The sequence below is a fragment of the Schistocerca nitens genome, chromosome 2, assembly GCF_023898315.1.
Source record: "Schistocerca nitens isolate TAMUIC-IGC-003100 chromosome 2, iqSchNite1.1, whole genome shotgun sequence".
In the NCBI taxonomy this organism is placed as follows: domain Eukaryota; kingdom Metazoa; phylum Arthropoda; class Insecta; order Orthoptera; family Acrididae; genus Schistocerca; species Schistocerca nitens.
In genome coordinates this window covers 142,089,682-142,110,191 of record NC_064615.1, presented here as the reverse complement: position 1 = coordinate 142,110,191, position 20,510 = coordinate 142,089,682, and the positions used below count along the sequence as shown (strand labels likewise).

The window sequence follows — 20,510 nt, the reverse complement described above, 5'->3', positions numbered from 1 at the left end:
GTCAGTGATTGCAGACCGAGCGCCACCACACGGCAGGTCTAGAGAGACTTACTAGCACTCGCCCCAGTTGTCCAGTTGTACAGCCGACGTTCATAGGAATGGTTCACTGACAATCACGCTCTCATTTGCCGAGACGATAGTTAGCATAGCCTTCAGCTACGTCAATTGCTACGACCTAGCAAGGCGCCGTATTCAATTGATATTTATTATTGTGAAGCATGTATCATCAAGAGCGACGTTCTACAATTATGGATTAAAGTTAAGTATTACATCATCTACGTACTTTATTTGCAATTCTCAAGACCTTGTCCTGTTCCAGACCTCACGCCAGTCTGCGTGTAATTAAACGCGTGCATTTCGGCCTCCTCTAGCAACACGGTGTTGGCTCTTCTGCCAACACTTCAAGAAGTGCTGATGTAGATGTTTATATCAGCCAGTATCTTTCGTCTTTTACCGAATATTGTCTCTAGTAACATCTTTAACGGTCTCTTTAACTTAACGGTGTTCGCTTTCGCTAACAACATCTTTGACTTTAAAACCAATTCATTAGTGGCAGTATCAATGGCGGAGTCTATGACTAGCGCCTTAGGCTGTCTTCTGCTGTGGAAAAGAACTCGCCTTTTCTCGGGTAATCCATTGAGATAACATCGTGCTGCGAATAGTGCGGCGCCATCTTCGTGTGCCCAAAACTCATGTACTGGCGTCATGGACGACTGCAGCATAGCCTTAACCTTTTCAGACATGATTTTTTTCCTTTATGTGCTAATGCTCTCAGGTGATTTTTTAATGAATTTTGGATGCAAAATTTATACGATAAAATGTACCTGTTTTCAAAATATATTTTGTACACTTGGCTTCATTTTATGGACTAAAATATCTAATTATGAGTATTCTCTTTTACAAAATAACAAAATCATTATTCAATTATACAGTGAAATTGAAATATAGTGGACCAACCACAACCGTGTATTCTGGTGGTAACGAACTACTGCGTACTGCTACAGTGACTTGCAGATATTTTCACAGTGATGCCCAAGAGTTGGTATCACTTGCTTATCATGAAATGGTTGAACATTCACAAATTTGTACCCCAGGTATCCAATGGGGAAAAATATTTCTGTTGCAGCTAAGACACAGTAAAAGTTAATGTACACAATTGTAGCCAGATGTCTGAAAGTGTTAACGCCCCGAGAACGAGTCACATGGTGACACGGAATTGGACGTTCCGACACCTAGCGCCACCTGAGCGCTGTTGTAACCACGGCCTTTGCGAGATGGGAGTCGTGTGCACAATGATGAGAACAGCCAAAGGAAAATAATCTATTCAGTCGGTTGCAGGAAACCAGTGGAATCATTCGGTTCTGTTTTTATGTATCAGTAGAATTATTCATTCATTCTGTTGAGTGAAACCAGTCTATGGGAGCAACCGAATGGAAACAATCGATTCGGTAGTTTCTAGTTTGCCTATCGATTGAATTATTCATTCATTTTTTTTCGAGAAAAACCAGTTCATGGAACAGTCGATTCAGTACGTTGTAGTATTGCACATTCACCGAATCATTCACCGTTTCTTCTCAAGTGAAACAGTCTGTACATTTTCTTTCGATTGAAAAGTGTATTCGCTCTTTCGACTGAAACCACTCTTTTAGCTTATTAGTTCACCGAGTTATGCGCTGATTCTTCGAAGTGAAACCACTCTTTTCATCATTTAAAACTGAACAATATATTGCTGTGTATTAAGTTCTTTCAAGCGCAATTAATATGTAACTAATTAAGCTGATGTGTCGTTGGAGGTACAAAGTTAGGCACAAAAGTCCCCTGAGGGGCGACGAAAGAAAATTGCCAAATTTTAGCGATTGATAGCATTTCACTTCATTAAAAAGAGGTAACGATGTTCATTAATTAAAAAACATTTCAATTTAACATTTGAACACTTATTCAGCCATTTATTTGTGTGGAAGGTAAATTATTGTGTAGAAAATTACTTCATCAGTTATGTACGAACAAATCATACGGATAGACACAAACATGTCTACATTTTATATCCTTTAAAAAAATAGCAAATATAGTATTTCACGGGCATGAGAATGTACTACTCACATTTACACATTGGTATCTCGATTTTCCAGTTAACCCGCCAGGGTAGCCGAGAGCGCTAATGCACTGCTTCCTGAGCTCTGGAAGGCGCGCCGGCACCGGATCAAATCCGCCCGTCGGATTAACGACGGGGGCCGGTATGCTGGCCAGCCTGGATGTGGTTTTTAGGCGGTTTTCCACATCCCTCTAGGTGAATATCGGGCTGGTCCCCCAGTTCCGCCTCACAGACATTTGAAAACGTTCGCAATATTTCATAACTTACACTAGACACAGACAGCTGGGGTACACTACTTCCATCCTGGGGGGTTGGGGGTGGCGTCAGGAAGGGCATCCGGCCACCATCTGCAATTAACACTGCCAAGTCCACCCCGCGTTGGAGCGGGACAAAGGCCCCGAGGAAGAAAGAAAGATCTCCATTTTCCAGTTACTTCCTTCTCCAGCCGTACTATATACATTCTGAAACCACATTCATGCCTCTCTGGAGTTGCCTGATGCTCGGCGCATTCTGTTCTGAGCGGAAACATTCGATAGTTTTGGCGTTGTTAAATTATTACTGTTGGCTGCCCTCTGTTATCGCCTGTCGTCACTGTTATTCTCTTTCCGATATAGCTTGTTACCGAGGGCCTATAAGTGTCTTTTCGTTCATGTTTACCAGTAGGCAAAAGCATGTGATTAAGTCGCCAAACAATCGAAAATTTGTATCTTATATGCTTTCTGTTGAGAGAGAGAGAGAGAGAGAGAGAGAGAGAGAGACAGAGAGAGAGAGAGAGAGAGAGAGAGAGAGAGAGACCAACTTCAATAAATTTAAATAAGTCAGTAACTATTCATTTATTTAAACATAAGTATATAGTGTAGCACCAGTTATTAACATTTTAAAACATTTTAAATCAAATGAAACACCGACATTTAATTGCAGAAAAATTTTGTATTCAAGGAAATAAATACATAAATTTTGAAACACTCTGTTCGAAATATACTTTTTATTCACCTCTGCTTGAAACAAGATACTTTATTTGTCTCTGCAAAAGGATAGCGACCGTAGCCGTGGTTCATGTATAACCGAAAGGGTTGAGAGAGTGTATAAATGAAACCACGCAAACCCGGAGAGTGAGTGAGTGAAAAACATTCATTTAGTAGACATTGTTGCAGAGATAAGTTTCATTCTGTTGTTTTATTGGATAGCAAAGAAACAACTGAAGTAAAAAAAATAAGAGTGTACAGTCGGTTGTTTAAACCAGTAGTTTGTCGCATCACTACACGTGTGAACGGTGGACGTCTACCCATCGAGGCGGCTACCCGCCAAGCAGTGCTGTTAGCCTGCTGGTGTTACATCAGGGGCGAGCAACAAAACGGTGGCCCACTACGTCTTCCGTGTAGAATATGCAGGGTGATTCCGTGACGATGTTACAAACTTTCAGTGAGTTTGGAAAAGAACAAATCTTTCAATTTGAAACAACAGTCGAAAGTTGCAAGCGAAACGTCGTTCTGATACCTCTGACAGCGCAATGCATATACTGGTACTCCTGTTGTTAATGTTGTACTACCCAGAATCCTGGAACATATCCCACCAGTTATTTGTCAACGGATGTCGTTCCAGCATGATGGAGCCCCACATCACTTTGAACTGTGGGTCTTGGGTCAGAGATTCTCTAAAAGCTAGATAGGCACAGGACGTCCTATTTCGTGGCCGGCACGTTCATCTGATCTCATCTTACTTGATTTGTTCTTGCGGGGCAATGTGAAAGGTCTTGCGTACGAGAAGCTTGACGGGACTGAAGAAGAACTCCTGAGCAGAATTCTCACTGCATGTGACACTGTTCAAACGAGAGTGATATTAGAACAGGTACGACAGAACTTTCTGTAACGATGCCATGCCCCCATTGATGCTGGAGGACGCCATTTTTAACAACAGTTGTAATGTATTAGTTCGTAAAACTTGTGCAAGTACTTTGAATCATTATTGCCCTACTGTAGACTTAAGATTTTCGGTCCCTCTGACATCGAATTATGTGCTCCATTACTAGTCCAGCAACAGGGAGGATTATCTGAATGTATTATGGAGTATTCAGCGGAAATTCTATTCGTTATGATCAGGGTTTGAAAGTTGTATCCCTTAGTTTGAACAGCGCGAGATGCAAGGGCGGAATCTGAGTAGACTTTCATTCGTGCCTTTTGACTCGATAGGTTCCGGATTAGGGTCCGTTATCTCAAACTGAAACATGCATTCTTCTCTATCTTCCCTGAAAGTTTGTAACATCATTACGGAAACACAGTGTAAAAACTGTTCGATGAGCTGCGGTTGCTTATACGATAAAGCACCGGATTGTTTCAATGATGCTGTAGGGTACGCGTTGGTAATGTAAATGTGAAGCTGTACACGTTCTACCCATTTTTACCTTAGCTGCTCGGACTATTGACAAGTGGGGTCTTCGATTGAACTCTTTGCTGTACTGAAGTGACAGGATGTTCATTATTTAATTTTTAAGCTTTTATGTAATATATTAATTAGACTGCAACAAAAGGGTTGCTGTTTAATTCTGGTAAAATCAATTGGTTTTCCTTAAATTATAAAGACAGATTGGTTACAATTAATTCTTTCAGCTCGAAAGCAAGTTAGCTTTCCTCAAAGCGAAAATTGTGAATCGTACAGTGATTTCTCGTAATTTCAGTACTACTAACGCAGTTTTCTCTTTTTATAATAAATGCAGTTTGCCTGGCTTAATTGTAAGGCTCAATATACATATGTCTACCAATTTCAGCACATCCACGCCACTGTGAGATGGTTGTTCTTGAAGTATTGGCAGAAGTGCCAACACCGTGTTGCTAGAGGAGGCCGAAATGCACGCGTTTAATTACACGCAGACTGGCGTGAGGTCTGGAACAGGACAATGTCTTGAGAATTGCAAATAAAGTACGTAGATGATGTAATACTTAACTTTAATCCATAATTGGTGTACATCGCTCTTGACGGTACAGGTTTTATAATAAGCTCAATATAACTGGTAATGGCGCCTTGCTAGGTCGTAGCAAATGACGTAGCTGAAGGCTATGCTAACTATCGTCTCGGCAAATGAGAGCGTATTTGTCAATGAACCATTGCTATGAACGTCGGCTGTACTACTGGGGCGAGTGCTAGTAAGTCTCTCTAGACCTGCCGTGTGGTGGCGCTCGGTCTGCAATCACTGACAGTGGCGACACGCGGGTCCGACGTATACTAATGGACCGCGGCCGATTTAAAGGCTACCACCTAGCAAGTGTGGTGTCTGGCGGTGACACCACAGTTCTATTATACCATCCCAACATTACCAATTCCTGTGAACACAGCCAGTGTCCTCGTTCGAGTAAGAGAGAGACTAGTTTTCCATGATCTGGCCCATGCAGACGTATACCTGCCGAGGAGTGAACTTGGAACCTTTCTCAGCTATGTTAGCCTGGTATCTGTCTACATGCATACACTGTTGGCAGTTGGTTAGTGTGTGGTTTCGTAGTACAACAATATTTATATTCTCATCTTCAAGGCAAAATTTCAGGTGATTTAGTTCGAATTACAATGATTTTAATGTTGTACATGCATAGCCTAGGAGCTTTTATGTATTATTAGCGACCAGCCCCATGTTTGCATGGGTAGCTCTAAAGATTGAACAGCAGCGGTAACTTTGTTTACGGGCCACTGCGTAGAGTTATGATCAAAATTCGGAGATCACCGTTAAGTTACTGGATACTAATTCCAAATTCTGCAACTTAAGCGATTTAAGCAGCGCACGTCAGTAAAGTTCTCAGAAGGACGATTTAATAAATAAATATCCTCACAGTTCAGCAAATTTGCATGGAATATTTATAAATTATTTACTGAAACCTTCGTGATGAATCCATATGTCCAGTAGTAAGAACCATATCAAAATCCCTATAGTTGGTCCTGAAATTAGCCTTACATACTGACAGAAAAACCAAGAACGGGACTTCAATTTATGATACATAGTGATACATTGTGGTCAAGTTTCACTGCTGTCCATTTATATATATATATATATATATATATATATATATATATATATATTGTGTGGTGTGGACTGAAGAGATCATCCTTGATGACTTATTCTTCTAGGATGGGATGTAAGGATAAAAGGAAAACACTTTATTTATTACACATTCAGTTAGGCTTGGGCACGCAATGGGTTCTTTAGCCTGCTGTCTTTGGTGATGTCTATCTCCTGTGGAGGGTGAAATGTGTCAAGGCTGTTATGTGTGACTGCTTCCTCGTGTTATGACAGATTGCCTATGGGGGGTGAAACGTTATTGACTTCGGTACTCGATACTTGTGCCATCTTGCAGGGTTTACCGTTCCTACCGATTCTAATTGTCGAACTTCGTCCCTAAGGGCATCGATCTTGTCAAAAACTCGTAGAGCCTTGTCATGGACCTTCTCTTGTATAGTGGTGTCGTGGAGTGCGGTGCGGATGTCGACGTTTCTTGTCCACCATGGAGCTCCTGTAATCCATCGATAGCAAATGTTTTGCAGCGCTTGGAGTTTGTTGTAGTTGGAGACGCATGTAGTTCCCCACGAGGTGGAGTCATACAACATTGTGGGTTCCACTGTTGCCTTATACAATTGGAGTTTAGTCTTAGGGTTGAGATCCTTACTCTTCGGGAACGGAATCAATGACCTGGCCATCTTCTGGGCTGCCATCTTCTTGTCGTCAATATGCTGCGTAAAAAGTAATTTTTTGTCAAGGTAGACACCGAGATACTTCACTCCCGGCGACCATGGGATAAATTGGTCAGCTATTTGGAGTCTGTCGTTCAGAACTGGTTTCCTCCGTGTGAACAGAACGGCTGCCGTCTTCGTCGGGTTGATCGTTATCTTATTTTGCAGCGCCCAGCGTTCCATTACAGCAAGTTGCCGTTGCATCCTAGCGATTAGCTGGTCCAAGTGTCGTCCAGTTGTCAGAAAAGCCGTATCGTCCGCATAAAAACTCGCCGTAACAAGGGGGACTGTTGGGATGTCATTTATATATAAGTTGAAAAGCAGAGGCGAAATGACAGAGCCCTGCGGAATTCCTGCGGAGATCAGTTTCATTTCGGAGTTTTTGTCGTCGACTCGGACATACAGTGTCCTGTCCTGCAGAAAGCTGTCTATGAGTCTAATGTAACAATCCGCAATAGGGGTAGTGCGATGCAGTTTGACGATAAGGTTGGGCCGCCACACCTTATCGTAAGCTTTTTCGATGTCAAGGAAGACACCAATCGTGAAGTGCTGCTTGTTGTATCCTTCTTGTATCCGTTCGGTGATCCGTAAAAGTTGAAGTTCGGCAGATAACTTGTCCTTGAAACCGAATTGTTCGGGTCGTATAACATCATGCGCTGTAAGCGTGTCATGGAGCCTCTTCAACAGCACTCTCTCGAGCACCTTGCCAAGGGTCGGCAAGAGGCTAATTGGCCGGTAACTGTTGGGTTCTGCTGTGTCTTTACCTGGCTTGGGTACTGGACTACTCGAGCCGTCTTCCATGCCGTAGGAAAATATCCCTGCAGAAGACAGCTGTTGAGAATTCGGGTAAGGAGCACAGTTGGCTTCCTGGGCAACTGTTTCAAATCGGTGTTGTTTATGGAGTCGTTGCCCGGCGCATTATTCCGAGTCTTCCGGATAATTTTACGGATCTCTGCTGGTGTGGTGAGTTGTGGGCGGCTCTGCACAGGCGCAGCACGAAAAGCAGTCCATTCTGCTGTAACGACGGCTTCCTGTTCTTGCAGGCGGACGTCGTTCACGGGGGTCGCTGGTGTAGACATCTGTTCTTGGTAAGTCGTAGCATACAGCTCCGCCTGGGCGAGTTCGTCATAGAGGAGGCCATCTGGTCCTCTGATGGCTCGTTTAGGTGGCCGTTGGTGTCGTATGTTCTTGACTACCTGCCATTCGTTCTTGGTTCGAAGTAAGAACTCATCCATCTTATCTTCCCAGACCTGCTGTCGCCACTCGGCCACTCTCCTGTGCAGTTCTCGTGTTAAGACGTGTGTTTCTCGTCGATCGATCGGGTTTCTATAGCGGAGCCAACGTCGCCTACTCCTGTTTCTCTGTGTCTTCAGTTCTTGGAGTAGAGGCGGGAACTCATCGAAAGCTACTAAAGGGTAGACCGTGTGAGTAGTTGCCCTCCGTTTGGCTGCCTTTATCTTCTGCGTCAAAGTTTGTACCGCGATGTCGATGGCTTCCGGTGTTGAAACGTCCTGCGTCGGGCAGATATTGTTGTCAAGATATGTCCGAAATTGACCCCAGTTCAGAGTTTGTGAGGTTGGGGGCGGAAGGTTGGCCGTTGCGTGTTCCACTATGCTGATAACAGGTCGGTGGTCAGACGAAAGATCGTCGACGGTGCGGAGCTGGAGGTTCGTCTCAATATTTTTGATGATAGCAATATCTAGTACGTCTGCTTCTTGCCGATCGACGTAAGGAATCCGTGTCGGCTCTCGTGGGCCATGGACTGTGATGCCCAGTTCTTCTTCCATGGCAATCAAAGTTCGTCCACGAGGGTTCGTACGCCGGGAATTCCAAGCGACGTGCTTGCTGTTGAGGTCACCTCCGAGGAATATTTTGTCAAAATTGGTGAAGATACTCCTTAGGTCGTCTGGCACCAGGTTTTTACCGGGGCTGTTGTACGCCGCAATGAAAGTGATGTTGCCTGTCGCCGATCGAACCGTTACTGCTGTTGCCTCCAGATGTTGGAGGTGTGGTAGTGTTTCATGATGGTGCCGCAGTTCCCTTTTAAGCAGAACTGCGGTCCCTCCACCTCGTTGGCCTTGTCTGTCCGTTCTATAGACGTACATGTTACGAAATCTGAGCTCAGTTGTTGGACACTGCTGTCCACAGTTGCGGCAGTTGTTTAGTTTACTGCTATTCCCGGCAGATGTCGTCTCTTCTGTAGCTCATAGTTCGTACAACTGTCGCGAGATGTCACTGTAAACACCAATTAGGTATGTAACAGGTAACAATGCCTATATTACACACTCAGCAAAATTAAATTCGAACAGAATTTTATTGTGGTTCATGTGAAACTATTCCATTTAGTCAGAGGATGTCTGAACTGAAAGCAAAATTAAATTCGAACAGAATTTTATTGTGGTTCATGTGAAACTATTCAATTTGGTCAGAGGATGTCTGAACTGAAACTCGATTTCGTCTTCTCAAAGTACGAGGGCTATTCAGAAAGTAAAGTCCGGTCGGGCACGAAATGGAAACCACAGAGAAAATCCGATGAAGCTTTGCACAGATGTGTTGGGCAGTGTCTCCAATACGCCCATCGATAGGCTCAAGTCACTCTTCTCACATCTGAGTGCACAGTGAAACCTAAAGATGCCTAGAAAATAGCGTCTCCCACCAAGTATGAGGACCTCCCGAGAGATTTCACCTGATATCATTCAGTCTACGTAACAGAACTGCCATGCGTTTCCTTATTCACGACAATTCTCGGCTGCACTCTGCTGAGGCAATAAAGATGCTACTGCATTTTTCAATGGGAAGTGTTCACCCACAACACAGCCCGCAATATTCTCCCACTGAGTTTCATCTCCGCTCATACGAACCGCTGGCAATCAAAACTATATTCTGTCAACGAGCTGTAGGCCGATGTAGAGAACTGGCCGGAAGTAAAGCCGGCTGCCTTCTATGACGAGGCTATTGGAAAGTTGGTACAACGCTGCCACAAATGTGAAGTCGGAGCGGCGATTATGTAGAGAAATAGCTGAAAGGTGTAGCTAAGTGTTGCAAATAAAACATTTTTGATTTTCACAGCATTTTCCATTTGACGACTGATTGGACCTTACTTTCCAAATGGCCCTCGGATTACGAGACTTATCGACGGTTATTTATTTTAATTAATTAATAATAATAAATACATCGTATTACATGTAAAGTAATCGGGGCATTTTAACCTTTTGGCTAGATTGAAATACTTTAATTGCCTCTAAGGTCTTTTCTAAAAAAAAGTGACAAAATTAAGATGCTCCCACATCAGGCTTTGCAGGAATGAAGCTATTCCTCATAAAATCTATTTTTTCATTCCGAATAAGAGGTGATTCTAACTTACAATACGTGTTAGTTAAGCTGCAGATAATCTCTGCGAGACAAACCAAATACGAAAACTTGAATCATACAAAGAAAGCTAATGAAGTTAATCCAAGTTAAAATGTTGACATGTAGTGGCTGAATGTGTCTATTATGTTACATAAGGAACATCTTTTATTATACAGGATTATACACTACTGGATATTAAAATCGCTACAACAAAAAGAAATGCAGATGATAAACGAGTATTCATTGGACAAATATATTATACTAGAAATGACATGTGATTACATTTTCACTCAATTTGGGTGCATAGAACCTGAGAAATCAGTACCCAGAACCACCATCTCTGGCCGTAATAACGGCCTTGATACGCCTGGGCATTGAGTCAAACAGAGCTTGGATGGCGTGTACAGGTACAGCTGCCCATGCAGCTTCAACACGATACCACAGTTCATCAAGAATAGTGACTGGCGCATTGTGACGAGCCAGTGGCTCGGCCAACATTGACCAGACGTTTTCAATTTGTGAGAGATCTGGAGAATGTGCTGGCCATGGCAGCAGTCGAACATTTTCTGTATCCATAAAGACCCGTACAGGACCTGTAACTTGCGGTCGTGCATTATCCGGCTGAAATGTAGGGTTTCGCAGGGATCGAATGAAGGGTAGAGCCACGGGTCGTAACACATCCAAAATGTAACGTCCACTGTTCAAAGTGCCGTCAATGCGAACAAGAGGTGACCGAGACGTGTAACCAATGGCACCCCATACCATCACGCCGGGTGATACGTCAGTATGGCGACGACGAATACAAGCTTCCAATGTTCGCTCACCGCGATTTCGCCAAACAAGTGTGCGACCATCATGATGCTGTAAACAGAACCTGGATTCATCTGAAAAAATGACGTTTTGCCATTCGTGCAAATGGTTCAAATGGCTCTGAGCACTATGGGACTCAACTTCTGAGGTCATTAGTCCCCTAGAACTTAGAACTAGTTAAACCTAACTAACCTAAGGACATCACAAACATCCATGCCCGAGGCAGGATTCGAACCTGCGACCGTAGCGGTCTTGCGGTTCTAGACTGCAGCGCCATTCGTGCACCCAGGTTCGTCGTTGAGTACACAATCGCAGGCGCTCCTGTCTGTGATGCAGCGTCAAGGGTAACCGCAGCCATGGTCTCCGAGCTGATAGTCCATGCTGGTGCAAACGTCCTCGAACTGTTCGTGCAGATGGTTGTTGTCTTGCAAACGTCCCCATCTGTTGACTTAGGGATCGAGACGTGGCTACACGATCCGTTACAGCCATGCGGATAAGATGCCTGTCATCTCGACTACAAGTGATACGAGGCCGTTGGGATCCAGCACGGCGTTCCGTATTACCCTCCTGAACCCAACGATTCCATATTTTGCTAAGAGTCATTGTATCTCGACTAACGCGAGCAGCAATGTGGTGATACGATAAACCGCAATCGCGATAGGCTACAATCTGACCTTTATTAAAGTCGGAAACGTGACGGTACGCATTTCTCCTCTAACGAGGCATCACAACAGCGTTTCACCAGGCAACGGCGGTCAACTGCTGTTTGTGTATGAGAAATCGGTTGGAAACTTTCCTCATGTTAGCACGTTGTATGTGTCGCCACCGGCGCCAGCCTTGTGTGAATGCTCTGAAAAGCTAATCATTTGCATATAACAGCATCTTCTTCCTGTCGGTTAAATTTGGGGTCTGTAGCACGTCATCTTCGTAGTGTAGCAATTATAATGGCCAGTAGCGTTTTTATTTGAAGCAATCGATTAGTAATAGAGCGACAGGTCGCAGTTGATCTGGGGTTTACGAAAAGAGCGGTGGGTTCTGTATAATAATATCAAAGTGTATGCAGATAACTAAAATACGCAAATAATTAAAATAGTAATTAAATGCGCGAACAGAGCGCTGAGACAACACTTGCAGGAGGTCGCGACCCCGCATGCACAGACAGCACTGTACCTGCAAAGTTGGGAGCCAGGTCGACGCTGTTAGCGAGCGGTCCAGCGGCGGCCGCCCCGTTGAAGGCGGACACCAGAGTCATGATGGCCACCTCGGCGGAGGCGCTGCAGCCCACGTGGGTCAGCACCAAGCACAGCACGCCGGGAACCAGCTCCCCTGCGCAGTCGCGGCACGCGTAGTTAGTGTAGCAACAGAAAGTTTGCTGGTTAAGGCTATAGAATCGTATGAACTAGATCACATCTTCTGCATTAATTAAGATAGCAGCTTCAGCTGAATTTCAACATACGCACTTAAATTAAAAGTTTACTCTGGTTACTGTTGGCGTTTCGCTTACACAATATCAACAACAGTTTTCCATCATCCCATATATCGTGTAATGCGTTGTTTTTGTTTCTGTTCCAGTCGGACGGTTACCTCCTCAAGTTGTTTGCAAACATACACTCAGTTACCACTAGCGCTGCCTACGGGTAGAACGCTGCAATCAGCCTAGCTGCTCGCCGTGTGCACCGGACCCAAAGTGATGTGGTGCGGACGTAGAATCTATTCCAGTTGACAGATAGTGCTCAGGACTTACACCGAACACGCCGTCCAAATTTGACTAGCCCACACAAAAATCTATACCTACGACTTTTGAGTCAGAGGAACTGTGGGCAGAGTGCTCCAAAATTCAGTTAAGCTATCGGACATCATGTATCGCATCAAACTGTTACACGATTGCATGATGCGAATGTTCAATTCCTGACGATCATGGTGAAACACAGGTCGTGCCCCACAGCACTATGGACTCCGTTACAGACGGGCAAGAAATCATCAGAAGGGACGCCCCAGGACTGGCGTCGGGTGTTGTTTACGGACGAAACTCAGGTCGGTTTTTACCCTGATAATAGTAGACAACGCGGTAACATAGAACGCTTCCAACACTGTGTCCCACATGTGCAGCAAGACGACAGTGGAGTCATGTTCTGGGGTGGCATTGTGTGGCACCACAATAGACCTCTCGTAGTTGTTGACGGCAGTCTCACTGTCCTACGTTACAGGGAAGAGATTCTGAAACAGATAGTCGGACGGTATCCGAAACGTTTGCTGAAAACTTCATCTTGTTGGAGGATAATTTGTGTGCTAATCGTGTTGTTCTCGTGAACATGTTCATTCAGAGCGCTGGCCTTACCAGAATGAAGCGTTCTGCATGTTCACCGAACATGAATCCAATTATGTGTGGGTTCCTCTAGAACGAGCTAGTTTTGGACGTTGACAACGATCTATTCCTCTGGATGACTTAAGCAGAATTGCTGTTGAAGAGTGGAACACAAGGGCTGTCGGTGGTATGCCGCGACAGGTTCATCCGAACAAAGGCACATTCCACCAAGTATTGACGTCGTTCAGCAGTGCTGTGAAAAATAGCTCGTGGGAAACAGATGATTTTATCGCTATATAATTCATTTTAAAAAAATGTGGATACATTTCAGATGAATATATACGCTTGGCTCACAGAAAATTTTCGTTTTCTGGACCAAGAATTTTGAAATAAAGTTGTCATGAAAAACATTTTTTGATGTCAGAATGAGATTTTCACTTTGCAGCGGAGTGTGCGCTGATATGAAACTTCCTGGCAGATTAAAACTGTGTGCCGGACCGAGACTCGTTGTTCCAATTTTCAGTACAATATTTCGGCGATCGACCCAGCCGCTGAGTTTTGCTTCTGAGTGCACACTCCGCCAGGACTCCAAACAGACTGTGTACTATCGTTTGTCTCAAGCCGCCATTTTTCACCTTACGTTGGGGAGACTCTCAGAACAGTCGAGAAGAGCTGCAAGGAACACCCCCCTACACGAGTAGAACGATTAAGCAAATAGGCTGCCACCGTCCACTGTCACAGATATAATCATGAAGTGAAATATAATAAAATCAGTACAGTGGTGCGAACGCCAAGTATCGGCAACAGTATAATTAAGGAGTCCATCGAAATAAAGATGTCTGAAATGTTAGTAAACAGGGACTCCGGTATCGAAGTAAATAACGGTTGGGATCCCGCACAGTATTGATTAAAATCTCGTTATCCATCACACCATTAAAGCCGTAAATCGCTGAGAGAATTTGCGTTTCACGGTATATCAGTGCGAGCTATGTAAAACCAAAGAGGATCAACGCCGGTAGTGAACCTCGGGAATCGAGCTTGGCTATAAATCGCTGCGTGAGACCAACAAACACAGTCTGTTTTGAGTACAGGCAGCGAATTCACACAACAGCAGCTCCTCAAGAAGACGGCTCATTCAGTCATCGAAATATTGTGCAAAAAGTGGAAACAACAGATCGGAAAAACACGAGTACCATACTATTATTGTCTGGATATTTGTCGCCCCTAGGATGGAGGGAACGTTTAACATTTGTGAAAGGCAAATGAAAACTTCACCTTAAACCTAACTGCCATGTGTCCTCCAGGTTTGTGTGTGCATACATATAAAAGACATTCCCTTATAAAATCCGATAGCTGTTTTGAAAATAAAAAATTTGTAGTCCTTTGCGTAAGTTAAAATTCATCCAAAGTTTTTATATTCATTATTGTCGAATCTGGTGAATCTTTTTAAAACACCCTGAATTGCTGAGGCTCCAGGGGACTTCGTCGGATGACGTTGCTGAAATTTCTTACACCTTCGACGGAGCATTTGTTTCAAAACATAGGGAGATCCTATTGGCGAAATGACTGGTTATTGCTCAGCCGAAATACTACAAAGCTTCACTAACAGCATTCGTCGTACCCCTGAGAGACTCAGTAACAATAGTACGAACAATCTGTCCTTCTCCATGTCACAATTACTCATTATGTGGCTACGTGTAACAAACATACAGCAGAAGTAACGGTTCTGGCTACAGAGCGGCTTGAATAGATAAGCAAAGTAGAGAAAGAAAAACAGGTAGACTTGCAAAAATAAGAAAACAGTTTCTTAATAATGCAAATATTTTAACATCTGACATAGATTGCAGTGTTAAGAAGTCTTTTCTGAAAATAAGTGACTGGACTGTAGCCTCTCACGAAGTGAAACGTGGGCAATAAGCAATTCAGAGCAATAAGCAGTTCAAACAAGAAGAGAAGAGAAGCTTTAGAAATGTGGTGTAACGGAATAATGCTGAGGATTAGGGAAGTACAACGGATAACTGATGAACAGAAGTGGGAACGAAAGAGGCTCATGGTAAAAATTGACTAAAAGAAGGGACAGGTTGATAAGACACATGCTCATATTACCGAGAAAGTGTGGAGCAGAAAAACTGTAGAAGCTACAGTAAACAGGTTGCAGTAGTTCTGCAGAACTGAGGAGGCTTCCAGAGGACAATTTCGCATTCAGAGCTGCATAAAATCAGTCTTTCCACTGAAGACTACATCAACAAAAAGCGATGCATGGAATGGCCAAACATGGAGTATGAAACACACACGCACTTGCGGGCATACTACAAACGTTCAGTGAATATGAGGCAGTAGGACAATAAAAGAAATGAAATGAATGAACAGGAACAAATGCTTTGTACATTCAAAGTTCCGCCATAATTCGTTTGGGTAATACCGAGAAGTGTTGTAACATTCTCTGTCGACGACAAGGAAGATCCGGTTGCAACATCTACGTGTACATTTTGGGAGCAATTAAATAGAAGTCAGAAAGATATTTAATATCTTTTGAATAATGCAAATATCAATCTATACGAGTCCAGTTTCGGAGTCATGCCCGTAAGAATTCTGGATGTCGTAGTAATAACTCTAATTCGTTCAATTAATAATGTTTAATAGAAGAACACAGCTCACAGTGATTCTAGAACCATTTTGTATAAGCATCTTTGTCACAGAGTAAAATTTACGAAGGTTTAAATTAATTTTAATCGCTTACGCGAGACGGCCTCAGTACAACGAATGTTCGTTCCCAATCCCCTCCAAAAGATCCCGAAGCATTTGTATTTCTGCTTGTAAATTCCCTGTAAACGTATTACTCTAGAGGAGCATTAACTCCTTACGCTACAGCGAGATTTGCAAGCGTCCTGTTTGTAAGCCGGCAAATCCCTGGACCGTCTCTTATCTCGCTGCGACACACATTTACTTCCAATCGATCATCCCTCTCTTCCACAGGAACAATAACGTCTGTAGCTTGTAACTGCTCATTCTCTGTATGACAACTCAGAAGAGCGGCTAACTACAGATGTACTTTATTTTAGACCATCATTTAAATTATACCCGAAAAAAGCAAGACGACATTTCATGTGAACTACTGTTTAACACGTCAGGGTCATGGTGATTTGGTAACTGTTCTAATACTTATCTGAAAACTTCATCACGAAAATGTCATGGTTATCTGTTTCCTCTTTTCCATTCCAGAGCTTCAGAGCGAAAACCATTCGCTAAGACAAAAATTATAATATTTCAAGAAACTTCACTAATATGTGAATATGAAATTTCATATTTAGAAATTTTTAAATTTCAAAATATTCAAAAATTTTGAAAAAGGAAGTAGTAAATGAAGAGACAAGGTAAGAAAAGAACAGAAAAGGTTGGAGAACAGTTTTCGGAAGCTGTATGAATGAAGTATACAATGCTTCATATTCAACTTGAGTTTTTAATAGACTTATCAGAATGTTTGTCTGCTGCACGAATGTTCCTGTATTATCCGTATGGATTTTTCATTGTCCAGTGGCTTCGAATGGGATCCACTCTCGCGTGACTAACCGAGGAACTACATGAAATACTTGCTTCCTCTAGCACTACGTAAAAGTCACAACTTGGCAAACTTCCAATAAAGTTATTCCATAACACAAACGCAACGTAGTACTGAGCACTGCGTTAACTAACCAAAACGTCCGAGGTACATATAGCATACGGCCGCGAGCTCTGCTTCAGTCCACCACTTGTCGCAATGGAGGGTGAAACTTTGACAATGTCAGCCACTCGTACTGGCGAAACGTCAGAACAATCATCAGACGAACGTCGGCCGAAGAACCCAAGACAGAAGCCTACAGGCAGTTTGTTAGAGCATGCATTGCCATCCGTGGTGATCACATCCCCTATTAAGAACCACGTCTCGCCCTTTGAACGTCCAGGAACAACCACGAATCGCAGTGACTTCAGCGTAATCAGTGTGTTTCAATAGAAGTATCATTTCTGTTCGTCTCAGTGCGCATTTCTTTCATTTCCCTTCTGCACTATACTGTAACAGCTGTTTCAATGTATGACCCAATTTCTATAGAGATATGTTACTTTTCAGTGACAGATCATCCGAAAGCTACTTTCGTCCTTATGTTTCGCACACTTCGGGTAGTTTCTGTTATATTTTCAAACTTGCTCTGTGGAATTTTTCCATTCGTTGATGGAGTTTATCGTCGTTAGAGTCAAATACTAGAATGTCATTAGGAATTCGGATTCCATTAAGATATACTCCATTAATTCGTATTGTATCCTCTTTTCCCCAGTTTAGGAATCTGTCGCTTCCTGTAGGGCAATTGAAACGACATGTTTATTCTTAACATCTTAATTAAGAAGAAAAAGAGTAGAAGCAGACCTGATAAGGAGTGAATGGGACTATAAATAGGGCTGACTATTGAATGAAACAATAGTTAAATATATGATATGACAGATAAAAATCGCTTTAACGCTTTTTCGTGATCATAGCTCACAAACATACAGAGTTAAAATAAACACGAAGCCAGAAAGAAAGTTATGACGTATTAAGACTAGAGAGATTTATCATATTAAACCATGAACGACTTCGACAAGGCAACTGTTACAGTTAAGACAATAGTTTTAAGTAAGTACTAATAGGAAGACGATAGACTACGCTAAACCAAATAAAACTATCCGGAAATATCTCGGAGAGGATATGAGGCGATATGATGAAAATTTGAAAAGACAAACAAGTGGAAACAACTAGAGAATGAAGGACAGAAACTTACTTGGTATAGCCATCACATTTAACGAGTTAAGTTAGCAAATGTTGCATAAACATACACAAATCTGATTAAGTAACAGGTCCAATAACAAAGAACTAGGAACTTTTCCGGCCCCTCGACCACTGTCAAGTTCTTCTCACAAAATGCCTCCTATTGTGTAATTTACCTTTTGACAATGGCCGAGGGACCGAATAAATATAATTTCATGCTTCTAGAGGATACAACTGATAACAAGAATCGCAAATCCTTTGTCATGAGGAGCATGACAAAAAAGGATTCGAACATTTCTTTACATGTACGAGTAGGTAACCGAGTACCAATGTTAGTAGCTTATATAAAGCCATTGGAGGTATGGAGGAAGGAAAGGAGCCTGCAGATGACAGCGTTTCAATAGAAACGATTAAAATTAAAGAAAAGTAGTAAGTAGGGAGCTTGTAAAATTATGTATCTCAAGATGAACATTAGACAGAGTAAAACGAAGCTGCAGAACTTTCCACGAAGGCTGTTCACATCAAGCCAAAACGTTTCCAAAGTATTTTCGATTTTAAATCATTGCATAAAGAAATTTCATGTGTGATAAAAGCAGAAAAATTACAAGTAACAAAGGGCAAATGTTTTTATAAGCTCTCTTATAAGATCAGTACGTCTGATAAGGAACCACATACGGTGAAACAATGATTCTCAAAACAACAAAGTAAAGCTTTCAACGAAAGTGAAATGTTACGTCCATTTGACCTACGTTCACCTTCGACCGGAAGAATATATAGAATGTTGCAAACACTACTCATGGTGAGATGAGGATAACTCAAACTTTGAAGGAGAAACATTTTTATTCGATTTTGTTGATGAAAATCACTGATCTAGAATCGTATTAATTTTCAGCACAAAAATCCTTTCATTAACACCTTTTACATAAGATGTAAATGTTGCTGGTGTGGTCTTCAGTTCTAACACTGGTTTGTTGCAGCTCTCCATGCTACTCTAGCATGTGCAAGACTGCTCATGTCTGAATAACTACCTCAAACTAAATCCATTTGAACCTGCTTACTGTATTCTTCCCTTGGTCTCCCCCTACAATTCCCCCTCCCCCATTGACCCGTATTTCCCTCCACTAAGAGATTGTCGGCTTCGTAACGCCTTAAGCTATGTCTTATCAACCGATCCCCTCTTTTAGTCAAGCTGTACAATGCATTTCATTCCTCCTAATTCGATTCAACTCATCTTCATTAGTTACCCGATCTACCCATTCAATCTTCCAGCATTCTTCTATAGCAAAACATTTCAACACTGTCTATCCTCTTCTTGTGTGAAATGCTTATGGTCTATGTAAAAGGCAAAAAAAATGTGTGTGAAATCTTATGGGACTTAACTGCTAAGGTCATCAGTCCCTAAGCTTACACACTACTTAACCTAAATTATCCTAAGGACAAACACACACACCCATGCCCGAGGGAGGACTCGAACCTCCGCCGGGACCAGCCGCTCAGTCCAGGACTGCAGCGCCTTAGGCCGCTCGGCTAATCCCGCGCGGCATGTAAAAGACACAATCCAGAAATAAACCATCAGAAAATACTTCCTAACACACAAATTTGTACTAGATCTTTTTCAGAAATGCTCTTCTTGCTATAGTCAGTTTGCATTTTATCTCCTCTCTACTTCAGCCATCATCAGTTAGTTAGCTGCGTAAATAGCAGGACTCATCTATAATTTCTAATGTACCACTTTCTAATCTAATTCTCTCAGAACAGCCTGATATAATTCGACAACATTGCATTATCCTCATTTTACTTTCGTTGATGTTCATCTTATAACCTCTTTTCAATACACTATCCATCCCGTTCAACTGCTGTAGGAAGTGCTTTACCACCTCTGACAGAATTACAATGTCTGCACCAAAACTTTAACGTACTTATTTCTTCTCCTTGAACTTTAGTTCCCTTTATAAATTTCGTAACGGTTTCCTTCACTGCTGGCTCAGATTTGCAGATTCAATAACATCCGGCGTACTCTGCCTCTCTCCCTTTTTAACCACTGCTTGCTCTTCGCGTCCTTCGGCTTTTATAACTGCAATCTGGTTTTTGTACAAGATGTTAAAACAAGGTCTGATCGATCGAAAAATCGAAACGACAGAGAAAACAAAGCTTTTCATAGATGTGTTGGACAATGTCTCCAGCATGTCCGTCGCATTTTTCAGTTCTGAGTGCACGGTGAGCACGTAATGATATCTAGAAAATAATGTCTCTCGACGAGTATGAGTGCCTGTGAGAGATATCACCGGAGTTCATACAGCCCACACAACGTAATTGTCATGCATTTCCTACTGCATGACAATTGTCGTCCGCGCTCGGCAGGGGCAATGATGACGCTCCTGCCTCCCTCTGATTTCCATCTCTGTTGACATAAACCGCTGGCTATGAAGACAACATTTGGGCACAGACAACGAGCAGTAGATCAG

The 20,510-nt window shown here is 42.6% G+C and overlaps 1 protein-coding gene across 1 annotated transcript in view; it reads right to left on the bottom strand.

Annotated features, from left to right (window-relative positions):
* Nucleotides 1-20,510, bottom strand: part of LOC126234876 (sialin-like) — a 613,986-nt gene that overhangs the window by 55,734 nt on the left and 537,742 nt on the right. Inside the window, exon 10 of the mRNA XM_049943616.1 lies at nucleotides 12,134-12,289. Within this exon, the coding sequence (XP_049799573.1) occupies nucleotides 12,134-12,289 (156 nt within the window). The remainder of the gene's footprint in view (nucleotides 1-12,133; nucleotides 12,290-20,510) is intronic.